This window comes from Dama dama, chromosome 5, assembly GCF_033118175.1.
Source record: "Dama dama isolate Ldn47 chromosome 5, ASM3311817v1, whole genome shotgun sequence".
In the NCBI taxonomy this organism is placed as follows: Eukaryota; Metazoa; Chordata; class Mammalia; order Artiodactyla; family Cervidae; genus Dama; species Dama dama.
Genome location: NC_083685.1, coordinates 8,786,033 through 8,802,926, shown reverse-complemented (window position 1 = coordinate 8,802,926; position 16,894 = coordinate 8,786,033). Strand labels below are relative to the sequence as shown.

Genomic DNA, 16,894 nt, shown 5'->3' with positions numbered 1-16,894 from the left:
CCCTGGGGTCACACAGGTCTCTGACTCCTGGCTTGCGCTGTTCCCTTGACCTCTGCGTCTTGAGGAACTCGTCATTGACTTCACACCTGTGGGGCCAGGTGATGGGCTCTGGTTTGGGATGACCTGGGGTTTGAGGTGGACATCTGGGGCGGAGCCTAGCAGAGGGACTGTCCCACCTCCAATGGGCTTGTGAAGCCGGGCCCGAAGAGATGTATTAATATCTGAGATGCTTATGATCAGGGCATGGCCTTCCTCCCCTGGGTAAGGCATTCAGAGTTTCTCAGCCCCTGCCCATGAGGGCTGGCTGTTCCCACACCTGCTGGGGAGGAGCAAGAATCTCTGAGTGTCTCCCTTCCTCTTTGGGGGCTTCAGGTTCCCTGCCTGTACAGACTGAGTGTGTTTGGGTCCCCTTCTGGCTGTAGCTTCCTAAAGCCATCAAGGTTCTGTCATGTGAACACCCACGGGGGCTCTGATTTTCAGTTTAAGACAACAAGCCAGGATGTGTGGTCCTCTGTGAGCATGTGTCCCGAGCCCCACCTTGTATTAACACAAAGGCCCTGGCCAGGCCCTGGAAGGCAGCCCTCCCTGTCCCTTGCCTTCCTTGAGAATCTGTGCATTCTCAGGCCTCCCAGCCTGGGCTGATGCTCTACACTCTCCTTGGGATGTTGCCTTCTCCCTCGGCTACTTGTCATCTCAGTGGTCACTTCTCCTTGGAAGAGCCTCGTGTCAACTCCCTCCCCTGCCCAGGGTAGGTTTGGGGCCCCTCCCTGGCTTACCCAGGGGTGACATGACCACACCACTCTGTCCTAATGATCTGTTTACTTGTTTACTTGCTGGCTTCCTCATCAGATGAACAGCCACAAGAAGGCCAGAGCCCAGAGTTACTTGCCTTAGGGTCTCAGAGCAAAGATGATGGGGTGTCAGAGTTGGCTAAAGAACCAAAACAGGAAAGAGAAATAAAACAGGCAGAACCTGCCCTTATGGATTTTGCAGTCTGTCTCCCCAGAGAGGTTCTTGATTGCAGCTAAAAAGACCACTTGGGCACCTTTGAGAGATTCTTGGATCTCCAAAGAATGGTTGCATTTGATTTGCAAAGCTCAAGAAGATCTGTGATTTGAATCTCCCCCACCCCCAATTCTTTTCTTGGCCAAGAATCGAGAACCATCCCCCTTTGCATCTGGTCAATCCCTCCCTTCCAGGGCGGGGTGCCTTCTCACCCCCACCCTCCATCCCTGTGGAGTAATACTGTGGCCTTTCTCAACTGGAGCCTCCTCCCAACAACCTCCGCCACAAGTTCCCACGTGGTTCTAGGTGTTTTCATGGTTACAGGAACCCGAGAGTGACCTCAGACTCCGCGGGGCCCTGTCTCCCACTCCCCACCAGGCTTGATCAGCGTCCCTGAAGCTGTCACAAACAAGGGGGTGTGGGCTGTCACGTGGCTTTGAGTAACCACACTCTCGCTTCCTTCTTTTACACACGGCCGTTGGGGGTTGGCGCGATCCGAGACCACGGCAGGGGTGCCACAGCCGGGCCTGGCAGCACAGGCTGGGTCCTCGTCGCTGAAGCAGAGGAACCACTTCTCCTGGGCCCACGAGGCGGCTGTCCCATGGTCTGCTGAGCACGGTAGGTGCCAGCTTGCAAAACCACGGGGAGTGGCTGGGTGGTGGAGTCCCCAGGGGCCAGCAGGCCTGCCTGACAGACAAGGGCAGGCTGGGGGCCAGTCCCGGGCAGGGCCTGAGCTGCAGCCCCTGCAAAGCGTGTCCCAGCACTCTGGGCACTCGGGATTGAGGTGTGCCTAGAGTTCATAGCTTTATTCTGCTGTCTCTTCTGGGTCCTACCGACCTCAACTTCCATCCGTCCCTTCCCACTAGTTTTGCCAGCAGCTGCCGGCTTTGGGGTTACTGTGAATTTTTTTTTTAATGGAGAAATCAGGAATGTTTCCCTAAAAATCATCCTACCCCTTCATGGGTGGGAAACCAAGGCCCAGAGAAGGGATTTGCTCAAGCTGTGGATCCATTTAAAACAGCATTTTTCAAATCTGTGTTCTTCACATTTTTATAGGACTGAGGAAGGGATGCGTGTGCACAACAAATAATTAAAATGTTAGAATTAAGAAACTACTACTAGCAAAAGAGAAAGTCAGAGTAATGATGAGAATATTCCTGTTTTGTGTCTGGAGTGCTTTAGGGGGCATATAGGGATGGTGGGGGGCTGGTGGCTCAAGCACTGTCCCCTGTACACACACATACACAGAGACAAGGAGAGGGTCAGGGTGGGTAGGCGCTGGCTGCCTGGAATTCTTTTTTTCTCGGAATGTGGCTCCCCTTGCCTCAGGCAGGCCACACCCTGCACGGTCGCAGGGCTTGGCCGGCAGACAGGGGAGGCTGAAACTGAGCAGAATGGGCTGGGCTGTAGGGTGAGCACCGCCTGGGAGCCTCAGCCTTCAGAGGGGTCAGGGAGTCATCTGAGAACTCTGTGCCCCCTTTTAACAGATAAAGAAACCAAGGCTCAGAGGGGTGAGGCAGCTGCCCACGGCGGCACGGCTGGGAGGTGGCCAGGCTTGCACTTGTGGCGGCCCCATGTGGTCACCGGACCCTCGTGGAGCCCACAGAGATCCCAGATTTTGGTCTCTCGGCCTCCTTTTGCTGAGCTGGAGCAGGCAGACGGTGGGTGTGGCCTCTGGCTAGAAGGAAATAGCATTGTTACTGCTTGTGCTGCTCACTGCAGGACAGGACACTCCATCGAGAGACAAGGTGTTGGTACAAGCAAGAGCAACTTTATCCGGAAAGCCAGTTGACTGAGAAGATGGCCCACTGGTGTCCCAAAGAACCATTTTGCCTGAGTTAGGATCCAGGCTTCTTTTATACTAAAAGGGGAGGGGTAGGGTGGCTGGTTGATGCAAACTTCTTGGAGTTGGAATCCTTTGTTCTTGCAACTGTCCACAGTAGTTCTGGTCATGGTGTTCCTGTAAACTTCTAACAAGACAATTATTTTCTGTTCAGCAACTTTTTAGTCTCTATATGAATGGAAAAGTGTTATACCTTTAAAGGTCAAGTCTGGGAGGCAGAGCCTTGAGACACAGTATTATGTGTATTTCTGGCTATAGGTGACACTTTTTTTTTCTTTACAAAAGTGCAGAGCCAGAAGGCCTAACCAGAGGCAACAAAATACAAAGGTTAGAGCTAAAGGGATAGATCTAACATGGAGTCAGGTTTGTTCTTCTCTGTTACAGTTCCCTACTGTCAATGTCCATTCCACAGTGTTGGCAGTGGTGGGGGTGGGGAAGGTGGGGGAAGGGTGGGGGATGGGGGAGGGTCGGGTAAATGATCGCTCTGGCTACTTCCTGCTGAACAGGGGCAAGGAAGGAGTGAGGGTGGAATGGAATCTATCAACTTGAAAGTATTCCCAATTCGTTGAGCATAAGCAGTTTGCATTATGAGGACACTGCCCCGCCTTTTTACAGTTCTGTCACACTTAGACAAGCAGACTTCCCAGGTGGCTCAGCCTGCCAATGCAGAACCTGAAGGAGCCGTGGGTTTGATTTCTGGGTCAGGAAGATCCCTTGGAGGAGGAAATGGCAACCTACTCCAGTTCTCTCACTTGGAGAATCCCATGGACAGAGGAACCTGGCAGGTTACAGTCCATAGGGTCACAAAGAGTTGGACACCACTGAGTGAGCATGTATGCACACTTAGATGAGCACTTGAACACACACACGTGTGTGTGTGTGTATATAATTCCACTTTACATATATATAAACTCTAGCAGTTGAGGGCACCGAGGCTGCTCTGCCATGTGCTATCTTTGTATATTTCCCCTGTTGGCCACACTTGGACAGAACTTGATTAAAGCATTTCCTTCCAACACGTACCAGTGACATGAGAGAGTGAAGTCCTCATTACTTATATGGTACGAGGCTGACTTGAAACAGCAACTTAAGATCTAATGGATTGCAAGGCCGAGTCTGTGGACCTATTGGCTACAGATTCTCCTGGTCAGGCAGACACCAGGAATCCAATACTTCAAAAGGGCTTAATTTAAGCTTGCTTCTGGGAACCAGTCTAATCCATTGCAGGGCAACTGGCAAGGCCTTATCCCCAGGTACGTGAATAGTTTTCAATCAATATGATACTTGTTGGCTTATATTTGTAGATAAAAGCAAGCACGTTGTCACTCTGGTGTTAGGCAATACAGATTGGGGGATAATTTGCCTTTCTTGGGATGCCATTGGCCCATACTTCTGGTCTTCCCTTTCTGTAAACCTCAGGGAGATCATCTAAGTTCTGTCCATTTTTCTGAGTTTTCTAGGAGAGCCCTCGGTAGGTTTCAAAGCATGTTTCGGTGGGACTCTGAAATCTAGTGGTCCTGTTGAAAAAGTCACTTGAACATTTAGTTTACAGAGGTGATCTCGGCCCAGGATGAGGATAGGGAATTCAGGCATATACAAGAAACTATATTTTAATATCAGATTTCCTAGTTGGCATTCCAGTGGTTATGAAAATGATCACCTCTGTACTTCCCCTGACACCCCAGTGACTGGGGTAGACTGGGAGGTTCTCTGTGCTAACTGAGGGTTTCAATTAAGTTCAGTCGCTCAGTCATGTCCGACTCTTTGCAACCCCATGGACTGCAGCACACCAGGCTTCCCTGTCCATCACCAGCTCCCAGGGTTTAACTCAAACTCATGTCCATTGAGTCAGTGATGCCATCCCACCATCTCATCCTCTGTCGTCCCTTCTCCTCCCGCCTTCAATCTTTCCCAGCATCGGGGTCTTTTCAAAGACTGAACTGAGGGTTTAGCATGGAGTTTGCTTCCCCCGTGTCTACCAGAAAATCAACCAGTTTGCTATTCACTGTCAATTTTACCCAGGGCTCCTGTGGGGATATTTGAATTGAGTGTTGTAAATCCAGAAGAGCCCCAGGCCTCTTCATTCATCATCTGAATATTCTTCCCTCTCTACCATCTGATAGGCCCCACTCCTATCCTTTCCTACCCATTTCTAGCCCTCCTTTAAAAAACTTTTTTTAATTGAAGTATAGTTGGTTTACAATGTTGTGTTATTTTCAAGTATATAATACAGTGATTCAGTTATACATATATTTGTCTATATCCTTTTTCAGATTCTTTTCCCATATAGGTTATTACAAAATACTGAGTATAGTTCTCTGTACTATACAGTAGTTTCTTGTTGTTTATATATAGCAGTGTATATAAATGTTAATTGCATATTCTTATTCCTCCCCAACCCCCTTTCCCTTTAGTAACGATAGATTTGTTTTCTATATCCGTGGGTCTATTTCTGTTTTATAAAAAGGTTATTTTGTATCTTTTTTTGAGATTCCACAAATAAATGATATATTTTTCTTTCTCTATAGAGCTTACCTCACTTAGTATGATAATCTCTAGGTTCATGCATATTGTTACGACTGGCGTTATTTTCTTCTTTTTTAATGGCTGAGTAGTATTCCATTGTGTATGTGTGTATGTATACATACACATGTACACACCACATCTTTTTTTTAAGTAATTTATTTTTATTGAAGGATAATTGCTGTACAGAATTTTGCTGTTTTCTGTCAAACCTCCACATGAATCAGCCATAGGCACACATATATCCCCTCCCTTTTGAAGCTCCCTCCCATCTCCCGCCCCATCCCACCCCCCTAGGTTGATACAGAGCCCCTGTTTGAGTTTCCTGAGCCACAAGGCAAATTCCCGTTGGCTGTCTATTTTACATACGGTAATATAAGTTTCCATGTTACTCTTTCCATACATCTCACCCTCTCCTCCCCCTCCCCATGTCCATAAGTCTGTTCTCTATGTCTGTTTCTCCATTTCTGCCCTGTAAATAAATTCTTCCATGCCATTTTTCTAGATTCCGTATATATGTGTTAGAATATGGTATCTATCTTTCTCTTTCTGACTCACTTCACTCTGTATAATAGGTTCTAGGCTCATCCACCTCATTAGAACTGACTCAAATGCATTCCTTTTTATGTGTGTATGTATATATACATATGTACACACCACATCTTCTTTATCCATTCATTTGTCAATGAACATTTAGCTTGCTTCCATGTCTTTAGCCCTCTTTTTCTTTAATTTCAGGCATTCTCTTCCCCAGTGTCCTCTCTCTTTACAGTAAGTCCATTATTTCGTACGAAGTGCTGGCTTACCTTTCTTAGAGCCTCCTGTCTTCCAGGAACCCAACAGAGCCGTTAGAAAAATAGCATTTCCCCTTGGTCTTCTTTCGTCTGTGTCCTCTACTTTTGAATACCTCAAAAGCAATGTCTACCAACTGAGAAAGATTCATTCTAAACGCACCACCTAATTTTTATGACTTTCTCCTGATACCTGGGGCAGTTTGCCCCATAAGGTTTGCATTTACCTTTCTAGTATTTTCAGGGCCCTCAGGATCTGCATCTTTATAAAGTCTGATAAATTCTTTCCCCAAATTTAGAGGGGTCTTCCTTTGATTTGTGCTGAATCTCTTGAACTTTTTTTGAAACTATCGTTTTGGGACCCCTTCTTGAAGCCCTGCCAAGACGCACGTACGGTAGTGCTCTAATAAGGGCATCGGGGATTCCTTGGGGGTTCAGTGGCTAGGACTCAGTGTTTCACTTTGGTGGCTCCGGGTTTGATCTCTGGTTGGGGAACGAAGATCCACATGCTGTGCGGCATGGCCAAAAACAAGCAAAAACGGACATTGCTCCCCCACTAAGGCTCCCAGTTTGGTTCAGCTGTGGGTGCTGCCAAGTGGGCTTTGGGTGTACCATTTGGGTCCATTAGGTGGAGCTGGTTATGCTTCTTCCCTGGCCTGATCAGTGACCATTCTCCTTTCATCTCCTATGAAGATCATATTGAGAAGACTGTGTATGTCTGTTCAAGAAGGTTGGTTGATGGGTAGCAAAACAATTCTGTCATTCAGAAAGGATCCTCCCTATAAGGAGGGTTGTCCAATTAAACAAATCCAAGGTTGAGAAGGGTCTGTGCATCTATAGAAACCCAGCCACCTGGCCTTTTTCACTTATGCCTTCTATGGGATAATTGCCCTGCTCTGGGAGTGGCTCCCAGTCCAAATTGGGTGCCCTATTGGGTCTTGGAGAGTGACACCAGATCAGGTTCCAGTGCCCAGGAAGCTAACTGATCCCCCTAAGGAGAGGGAACCAGTCCAATCACTTCCTGAGCCCTGGTGTTGGGAAGTGGGGCTGGAGCAAGAAGAACAGGAGGCAGTGGGAGGAGTGGATATGTTGGGATAGTGGCTGCAGTGGCTGGGACAGCCAGCTCGGCCAGAGGAGCACATAAGGTCTGGAGCAACGTGGCTTCAATCTCGATCCTTTCCTTTTCTTCCCGTGTGACAGGTTTTCCCTCGGGCTTCTTTTCAAGCCTTTGAAAAGCCAGTGTAAGGCAACAACTGTAGGACTTTTCTCATCCCGATGTAATTGCTTGCACAGAGGGGATTTTATCCTTCTTCCCCACTTCTTCACAGAATGGCTCCAATTTCACTATTGTATTGTAATTTAGAGAGCCACCCAAAGGCCAGGGTTTCTCAGATCCTAACAGGTACTGTGGCCCTGCATCATTACAATAAAATGTCCTCTTCCTCTTAGTCATGGGTTCATGGCTATAATTAGACCTCTCACTTACCCAAAATGCACCCCCAGAGGACTCTTTTTGGAAACATTCCCCATCTATTAAAGGCAGACAAGATGGAGTCAGGCTTGTTCTTCTGTTACAGGATGGCTGGTGTGTATGTGTGTCCGTGTGCTGGTCCGTCTGTCTGTCTACAGATACCCTCTGAAAATTGTCAGTTCTTAAGCTAAAACCAAGTGTAGGTCTCAGTGACTTCATTTGTGGAAGGACCTCACCTCCTCTGTTACCAGACCAGCAAATCTGGGTACGACACTTGAGACTTGAGTGTTTTTTTTTTTTTTTTTGTCCATTTTTTGTCCACACTGGAGGGGCGTGTGGGATCTTAGTTCCCCAACAAGGGTTGAACCCATGCTGCTTGCATTGGGTTGGAGTCCTCACCACTAAAACCACTGGGGAAGTTCCAAGAGTTGGGTTTTTTGGAGGATGAGAGGAAGGCAAAAAAAAATCCTTAGATGTCACTATGGTTTATGTGCCTGTAAAGGTCCATATAACATTCAACAGCTATGAAAAAAAATGAAAGTGTTAGTTACTCAGTCGCATCGTACTCTTTGTGACCCCATGGATTGTAACCGACCAAGCTCCTCTGTCCATGGAATTCTCCAGGGGATCTTCCTGACCCAGGGATTGAATCCGGGTCTGCTGCATTGCAGGCAGATTCTTTACTGTCTGAGCCATCAAGGAAGCCCTGCTACCCACTCCAGTATTCTCACCTGGAGAACTCCATGGGCAGAGGGGCCTAGTGGACTATGGTCCATGGGGTCGCAAAGAGTCGTACACAGCTGAAGCAACTGAGCATGTGGTAATGTCTGGAAAGGCTCCTGATGGGACTGGGGTCATTGATAAGAAAAGGTTGGGAAGTGCAGGATGACAAATGTGAGGCCAAAAGCCTGCAGACGGCATGTCCTGTGCAGTTGTGAGCCTGTTGCCGGGCCTCAACTTTGGTGTCCACTCCTGCAACATGCCTTTAATGAGCCCCCAGGATGCCAGGCCTGTGGGGACTGGGCATTCACTGGAGACCTGTGATCTGATGGAGGTGGCCGGCCATGCTGCCCACACTCCAATGGACCAATATCACAGCGCTTACCAAGCACCTGTCTGTCAGCTAAGCCCTGGGCATGTAGCACAAGTCACAAGGGTCTCTGGTTCCTATTTAGCGTTTATGGGCTGATGGGAATGAATGTTTTGAAAGTAAACAAGCATTTTTTAAAAAGGTTTAAACGACCGGACTAATCATGCCTGGGCAATCTGGGAGGGCTTCTTGGAGGAAGCAGCATTTATTCTGGCTCTGGAGATGGTCCACGCCTGGTTCACAGGTGGTACGGAGCTGTGACTGTGAGGTGGGCTCTGGAGCAAGACCACCCAGGTTCAAATTCCTGCTCCTTCTCTTACTGGCCATGTGGTTCTAAGCACCAAGTGAGCCTCAGTTTCCCCATATTTCACATGGAGTTAACATGAGGAGGTTGTGGGGCCCGAGTGAGCTAGTAATTCATGCATAGCTCTTAGAACAGTACCCAGGGCATTGTCTACCCTAGACACATGTGATTCACAAGCCACAGGAGACTAAGGCTGTGTATAGTACCCAGGCTTCTGGGGCTTCTGGCCCTGGCTCTCTCTAACAAGGTCCAAAGTGTGTCACAGCTGCCCCAGGGTTGCAGGTTTTTCAGGGATATGACCTTATGTCACGCAGAATGACAATGACAACAGCTGGCCTTTAGTGAGCGCCTACCAGATACTAAATGTTCAACCCGGACCAGCTCACTTCAACCCATAACAACCTCACAAAGCATAGGCACTACTGGAATCTTGTATTTCAGATAAGGAACTCATGGCTCAGAGAGGTGGGTTCAGTTGCCCAAGGTCACACAGCTTGTATATGACAGAGGTGGGACTGGATCTGGTTTGATGCTGGATTTGATCCTGAGCGGGGCCAGAGCCTATCTGTTACCAAAACTGGGGTCCACTCACTTGTGTGCAGTCAAGCCAATCTACTGACACCATGTTGTGGGGGAGGAAAAGGCTGTTTATTGCAGGGTAACAGATAAGGAATCTAGGACAGCTAGGGCTCAAAAAGCTAGAACTCCCCTATGAGCCTTTGCAAAGCATTTCTTTGTTAAAGATCTTTTTTGATGTGGACCATATTTAAAGTCTTTATTGAACTTGTTACAATGTATGCTTCTATTTCTATTTTTTTATTTTTCTGGCTGCAAGGCATGTGGGATCTTAGCTCTCCAAGGATCGAACCCACAGCCCCTGCTTTGAAAGAAGTCTTAACCACTGGACCATGGAGGAAGTCCTACAAAGCATTTTTAAAGGCCAGATGAGGGAAGGAGGAGCGTTGGACAATTCTGATTGGTTGGTGGTTAGGTAACAGGGCAGCATCACAGGGGTTAACATCATCAATCCTCGGGTGCCAGGTCTGGGGGCTACGTGTTCGTCCACCTGGTAGGGGAAAGGTTAGCATCTGTAAAACAGCTCAGGAAATGTGCAGCAGTTACTGTTATCTAGGTACTTCAGGGAGGAGCTAAAGCAAAGGATATGTGGGCGGGGGTGGGGGTGGGGTCTGTCCTAGGAAGGCCCCATAGGGTCCTGCCTGGTCATATGTCCAGTCCAACAGGACTCAGACCTGAGCTTGGATCTGGCGGAGGGGGACACCTGGGCCTCCACTGGATCCTCTCTCTTGAGGCTGCTCAACCCACACCCTGAGATGCTCCATCTTTCGGATCCTCAAATTTCAAGCTTTTTAATGCTGGGATTCAGGATTCCAGATGGGAGGTCCCAAACTTTTTGAGTCCCATGAGTGTCTTTCCTGAGTGGTCCAGGGCAGCTGTGCAGAGCTTGGTGGGGTGGGGGTGGGGGGTGCCTCCTGACAGCTCACTAGTCTACATTGCCTGAATGGGGCTCAGGCAGAAGTACCCCAGTTTAGGGTGGAAGGAAATGGGCAGTGTCTGACCGCCTCCGTCGGGCAAGCGACAAGACAAATAGGATGTGGCATCTCTCTGTCCCTCTCTGTGCCTCGCCCATCCCTCTCTGGTGGTAAGTGACTGTTTTCCTGCCATCAGAGGAGAGAAGAGGCAAAAGGTGGGGGCTGAGGGAAATGGCTTCATTGCCCTCAGCCTTGCTTCCCTAATCTGTGTAACAGGAACCAGAGCGGCCAGCGCTGGGGGGAAGACGAACGAGCACCCCAGATGATGAGGTAGTGAAACGACCTATCCACAGTGGGGGGTTTATACCGCGTTGTTTTCGTTAGGGTACAATACACGTGTCCTAGCAAAGATGAAAGTCATTATCCTACCTGCCATAGATGGTGCTTACACTCTGCTCCTCTCCTTGTTACCTGTGAGGCTCTTTGAGTCACAGAGCCTCTGGGAACCGTGTGGGTTTCCGTCATATGGGTGAGGCCTGCCCAGCTGCAGCCTGGTTGCAGGCCGCTGTGTCCCCGGTAACCTTCCCCTTGAAGCTCACAGTGTGGCAGGTCCCAGGGTCCTGGGTTGCCTGAGACAGATGGGGACGAGGGATGGTCAGTGCTAACGCTGGGAACATTTGGGATGAGATGGTCGGCTTAGGCCCAGGCAGGGAGGTGCTGGCTTTTCCTAGTGCTCCCTGTTGCATCCCGAACAGGCAGGGAGGTCTCTGCTCTCACACAGGTCTTTGCAGCTTCCCTAACGTGGGAAGGTAGGGAGGTCGCCACCTCTGTACCCTCCCTGAGTCTAGAGGCCTCCCCATCTCCTCTGCTCCTCTGTCCGTAGCCCCCTGCTGGATGCCAGCATCAGGGGACCTTCCTGCAGCATGTCATTCCGTTCTCCTCTTTGAGACAATGCCGCCCATCTTACAGATGAGGAAACTGAGGCTCAGACTTGGTGACGCAATCTGCTCAGGTTACACAGCAGCTCAGCAGTCTCTCTCCCACCCCAGGCCACCTCTGTGTGCAGGGGTGGGTGCAGGGGGAGAGCTCAGCTTGGGGACCACAACCTGGCCCCTTCCACGGTACCCTCCCATCCTCCCTGACTCACCCAGCTACCTCCCTGACCCAGGGGCTGGTGGGCTGGGTCTTCTGTGTTTGTTTCTCCCTTTCTGCTTCCAGGAAGTGTCTAACAGCTCGGCCTTCCAGGAACTGAGAACTACCCAAGTGGGGGCAGTGCCCAAGCTCATAGTTATGCAATATGTCCTAAATAGGGCGTCTTCCTAAAGTCCCCTGCCGTCAGGAAAGTGGGGCCAAGATTAGGCCATGTACTCTTTCCTGAGGTGCAAAGAATGTCTGCCTCCCAAAGGCAAATTCAGAGGCAAAGAATGTGTGTGTGTGCACATTTGTATGACACCCTTATTTAGCACGAGCTGTGAGCTGGCATTTTTGAATTCATTATCTCATTGCATTCTCCCCACAGCCCTATGAGATGGGTGGCATTTGTTCCCATTTTACAGGTGATGAAACTAAGGCTCAGAAAGGCAAAGATCTGAGTCAAGGTGATTTCACTTGTAAGGGACAGAGCTGAGACTTGAACATCCTTTTGTTGGACCTCAAAATCTGTGCTCTCAATCTCATGCCCTGCATAGTACGCAGTACAGAGAGCACCGACCTTTCTGGGTGTTACGGCCTTGAATCAGAATCAGATTCCTCCTGATTCTTTCTTTGCCCTCCCTCTCCTCACTGGGTCCCCAGTGGCAGGCACAAACCCACCAAGCTAAGCTGTGTTCCAAGCCTTTGCTCCTTCTGCCCTCTCAGCTAGGTTAGGTCTCTCTCCACAAAGCCTTCCTGAGTTCTTGCTAGCTTCAAATCTTGTCTCTGCGGCTTGGCAGCTGTGTGTCTTTGGGCAAGTCGCTCTACCTCTCTGAGCTTCATCCCTCCTCAACAAAATGAGGGTATCTGTGAGAGCCAGATGTGTCTGGTGCAAATATCATCATTTAGTTTAAGAAATTATTTTAAGATAAGATCAGACTGGAATTTTAGAAACCATCATAATTTTAACTAACATGTGAGAGGTTGGGTTGAGTCTGGAAGCAGAGGGTTTGTGAGTGAGTTATGGTCATTCAACAAATGATGAACAACTGCACTCTGCTCTGAATTACGTGATGTACAAGGAAAGGTATTGAATAAATGAGAAAATAGTTTGAAAAAGTAGATACAGGTATCAATAAATATGTACTGGAATCACATTGCTGTAGACCTGAAACTAACCCAACATTGTAAAATCAACTATACTCCAACTGAAAAAAAAACACAAGGAAAAGTATTGGAAATTATCCAGGCTCTGCTCCACTCTGGGATGAGCTGGTCGGCTTACTCCCAGGAAGGGAGATACTGGCTTTTTCCAGTGTTCCCTGTTGCATCCCGAACAGGCAGGGAGGTCTCTGCTCTCACACAGGTCTTTGCAGCTTCCCTAGTGTGGGGAGGTAGGGAGGTCGCCACCTCTGTACCCTCCTGAGTCAGAGGTACCCTTCATCCTCTCTGCTCCTCTGTCCGTAGCCCCCTGCTGGATGCCAGCAACAGGGGACCTTCCTGCAGCATTTCATTCCGTTCTCCTCTTTGAGACAATGCCATCCATCTTACAGATGAGGAAACTGAGGCTCAGACTTGGTGACGCAATCTGCTCAGGTTACACAGCAGCTCAGCAGTCTCTCCTCTGCCCTGGGCTGCCTCTGTGTACAGGGGTGGGTTGGGGGGAAAGCCCATCTTGGGGATCACAACCTGGCCCCTTCCACAGTACCTTGGATTGCATATTGCTGAAGGGTACTATGTCAGGGAATCGAGGAATCTCACCCCAAAACACAGCTGTTGGTCACCACAGGATTCTCAGCTGCAAGATTTTGAATCCCACAAATACCAGCCACTGCCAGGGGGAGAATAAGGGGAGAGAGAGAAACCCAGGAGGCATGAGTGTTCACAAGGCCAGAAGAAAGACCAATCAGATGGCCACAGGGAGAGGCACTGCCCTTTCTGGCTCCCTGGTCGGGAGGCTGAGGGGTGATACGAAGATAATCGCCTTTGCTACCCACAGGCAAATGAGATGACTGTCAGCTCACTGAGGACAGGCTGTTCACAACAGATTTGAGTTTTTCTCCTGGCCCCAGATGGAGCAGTAGATGGCTCTGGGCCCTTGAGGACTTACAGGATAGATTTACTGAAAGAACCACAGTAGCTGATATTTGTAGGAGCTGGAGATGGGAGCAAAATGCTAAGGGCTCTGGAGGTATCACCTCATTTTATCCTCACAATAGTCTACGGGTAGGTGCTATCATCCCCAACATGTAAGTGAGGACCTAGCCAAAGGGAACTGGATCAAGCCAACACATTGAGAAAGGATAAGGAGACTGAGAATCTGAGGGACAGGCCAGGGTTGTGTGGGATGGGAGCCAAGATAAGGGAAACTGGAACAGAGGGATGCAGAGAGAGGAATCAGCATCAGACTCCAAGAGGCCTCAGAGGGCCAAACGAGCATCTTTATCCTGTCGTCCCATGGTCACCAAACTCTTGCTCATGGACCCCATTGGTGGACAAGATAGGTACATTGATCTATTGATGAACTGTACACAGGTACTGCTGTGTTCATGAGACACTGTAAATGTGTACAGAAATAGAAGTTAAGTGGCATAGAAGTTCATATAACTAGAAGGTCTAATGTTACCTTTCTACACCTCAGTCTTGTCCACACTGCACTGGGTCTTCGCTGCTGCATATGGACTTTCTCTAGTTTTGGCCAATGGGGGCCTGCTCTCTAGCTGTGGGCATAGGCTTCTCGTTGTGGTGGCTTCTTCTGTTGCAGAGCACAGGCTCTGTGGCGCGCAGGCTTCCATAGATGTGGAGCGTGGGCTCTGTAGCTGTCGCCCAGGGGCTCTGGAGCACAGGTTCAGCAGGTGTGGTGTGCAGGCTGAGTTGCCCAATGGCACGTGGAATCTTCCCAGACCAGGGATTGAACCTGTGTCTCCTGCACTGGCAGGTGAATTCTTAACCATGGACCACCAGAGAGGTCTGAGGAAACTATTAATACATTTCTGTGCACTGGGTCAAGGGAGTTGAAGAGCGCCCCCAGATGGATTCATTGGTGCTGGTAAGTAGTAATGGCTGCTATCTGTGGAGGGGCTTCTGTGCCCCAGGCATGTGCTGGGTGGTGAGGATGCCCCAGACCAGACGTATTACCAGCGGTGGCTGCTCAGGGTCACGGTCAAGGGGCACTTGGTGGGCCCAGGAGTGTAGCTGTCCTGACGTCCCATTGTCCATGTCCCCCCTCCAGGCGCCATGTCTCTGCAACTCCTGCTCCTGGTGGTCCTGCTGGGCCCTGACAGCAGCCTCCAGCTGCGGGAGACCAGCAAGAACGAATCCGTGAAGGCCCCAGACCCCCCATACCCAGGTGGTGACGGGAGAGACCTGGAAGACTATGATCAAGAATATGACTATATAGCAGAAACGGACCCTCCAGAGATGTTTGACAGTGGCACCGAGGCCCCCACGTTTCTGCCTATGGTGGCAGCGCTGGGGCAGAGAGAGCCTGCAGAGCCTACGACACCTGAGTCATTCATTCTGGAGGTGTCCACAAGGGACTCTGCTGTCCTGAGTGCCACAGGGGCAACCACCAAGAACCTGAGCACAGAACTGGTCACACTGGTCCCTCTGACCAGAGAACTGGTCACTGAAATCCCTCCCAAAATGAAGGATCTATCCACAGAGTTGGCTGCAGTCACAGAGGCCCTGTTCATGGGTCCCATAGCCACAGAGGCACTGTCCACGGATCCCGTGGCCACAAAGGCCCTGTACATGGAACCCATGGCCACAGAGGCCCTGTCCACGGACCCTGTGGCCACAGAGGCCCTGTCCACGGGTCCCGCGGCCACAGAGGCCCTGTCCACGCACCCTGCGGCCACAGAGGCCATGTCCATGGGTCCTGTGGCCACAGAGGCCCTGTCCACGGATCCCACAGCCACAGAGGCCCTGTCCACGCACCCTGCGGCCACAGAGGCCATGTCCATGGGTCCTGTGGCCACAGAGGCCCTGTCCACGGAACCTGCAGTCACAGAGGCCCTGTCCATGGAATCCAAAGTCATAGAGACTCTGTCCACGGAACCGGCCACCACAGCAGACCCTTTCAGGGAGCCCACTACCATGCTAGCCCTGCCCACAGATCCAACCACTGTGCAGGCCCTGCCCACGAGACCTGCTACCACAAGGGGCCTAACCACAGCCCTTCCTGTGGCCTCTGATACTCCCAAGGGCACCACTGTGGCAGCTGGCGACTGGTTTGAGGCCTTCACTGGGAACAGAGGTCAGAGCCTTTTCCCCTGGAGCTCTGTGGCCCCGGCCCCCCCAGAGAGCCTGCCAGATCCGGGCCCCGTGAGGCAGTGTCTGCTGGCCATCCTCATCCTGGCCCTGCTGGCCACCATCTTCCTCGTGTGCACCGTGGTGCTGGCCATCCGCCTCTCCCGCAAGAACCACCTGTACCCCGTACGCGGTTACTCCCCCAGCGAGATGGTCTGCATCTCGTCTCTGCTGCCCGAGGGGGGCGAGGGGCCCACTCCCACGCCCAACGGGGACCTGCCCAAGGCCAAGGACCAGGGCCGGAAGGCGGGGCCGGGGGGCGACCGCGAAGGGGATGACCTCACCCTGCGCAGCTTCCTCCCTTAGCTCCTGGCTGCTGAGCCACGGCCCACGCCCCATGCCGAGGCTCTAAGCTGCAGGTGGGGCTTCCTTGGATACCCCTGGAGATGGGAATCTTCTGGGCGGGGAGCCCGGCCGCCATCCACAGGACTGAGAGCAGCCGGGGTCCAGGCACCGAAGCAGGCCTGGCAAGCAGAACCTCCAGGAGAGGCTGCAGACGGCCCCTCCAGCTCCCTGCCCAGCCCCCGTGTGTCCCGGGCTCCCTCTAACGCCTCCCTTCCCCAGGAGGACTCAGAGTCAGTTCCCTGCCGCCATGCCCGCTAACGTTCCCTTCTGGTTGCTATGGTCACTGCACAGGAAGGGGGCACTCTGAACTGGATTCCTTAGTTCATTTCCTGTCATTCCCCGCCCCGCTTATTTGGGGGTATCTCTCAGGAAACCCACAGTGAGTTGTGGGGGCTGGGCATGTTCCTTAGGGGACTCTGTGGACCGCCAAGCTATCGTTTAGTGACAGACTAACCCCATCCTGCCCTCCCTCGCCTCCCCCCGGGGCCTTGATTGAGGTGCTCACAGAGGTCTCCCAGGGCCCAGCTCAGGGTCCAGGATGGCGCAGATGCTCAGTAAATGTTTGGTGAACAAGTGATGGCTGAATGAAT

General features: G+C 50.9%; 1 protein-coding gene across 2 annotated transcripts; it reads left to right on the top strand.

Moving 5' to 3' along the window:
- Window positions 1-1,439: 1,439 nt before the first annotated feature.
- On the top strand, window positions 1,440-16,877 carry SELPLG (selectin P ligand). 2 transcript variants are annotated; one of them, XM_061141685.1, is made up of 3 exons: window positions 1,440-1,623; window positions 14,587-14,697; window positions 14,881-16,877. In XM_061141685.1, exon 3 carries the CDS (start codon window positions 14,886-14,888, stop codon window positions 16,263-16,265), a length of 1,380 nt encoding a protein of 459 aa, XP_060997668.1. In that variant the 5' UTR covers window positions 1,440-1,623; window positions 14,587-14,697; window positions 14,881-14,885; the 3' UTR covers window positions 16,266-16,877. The 2 variants fall into 2 exon arrangements, with proteins under 2 accessions (XP_060997668.1, XP_060997667.1); XM_061141684.1 differs by lacking the exon at window positions 14,587-14,697 and having other exon boundaries at window positions 1,453-1,623.
- The last annotated feature ends 17 nt before the right edge of the window (window positions 16,878-16,894 follow it).

What these genes read in the sequence shown, in the direction of transcription:
- SELPLG (XM_061141685.1), top strand. Translation starts at nt 14,886, where the DNA reads ATGTCTCTGCAACTCCTGCTCCTGGTGGTCCTGCTGGGCCCTGACAGC.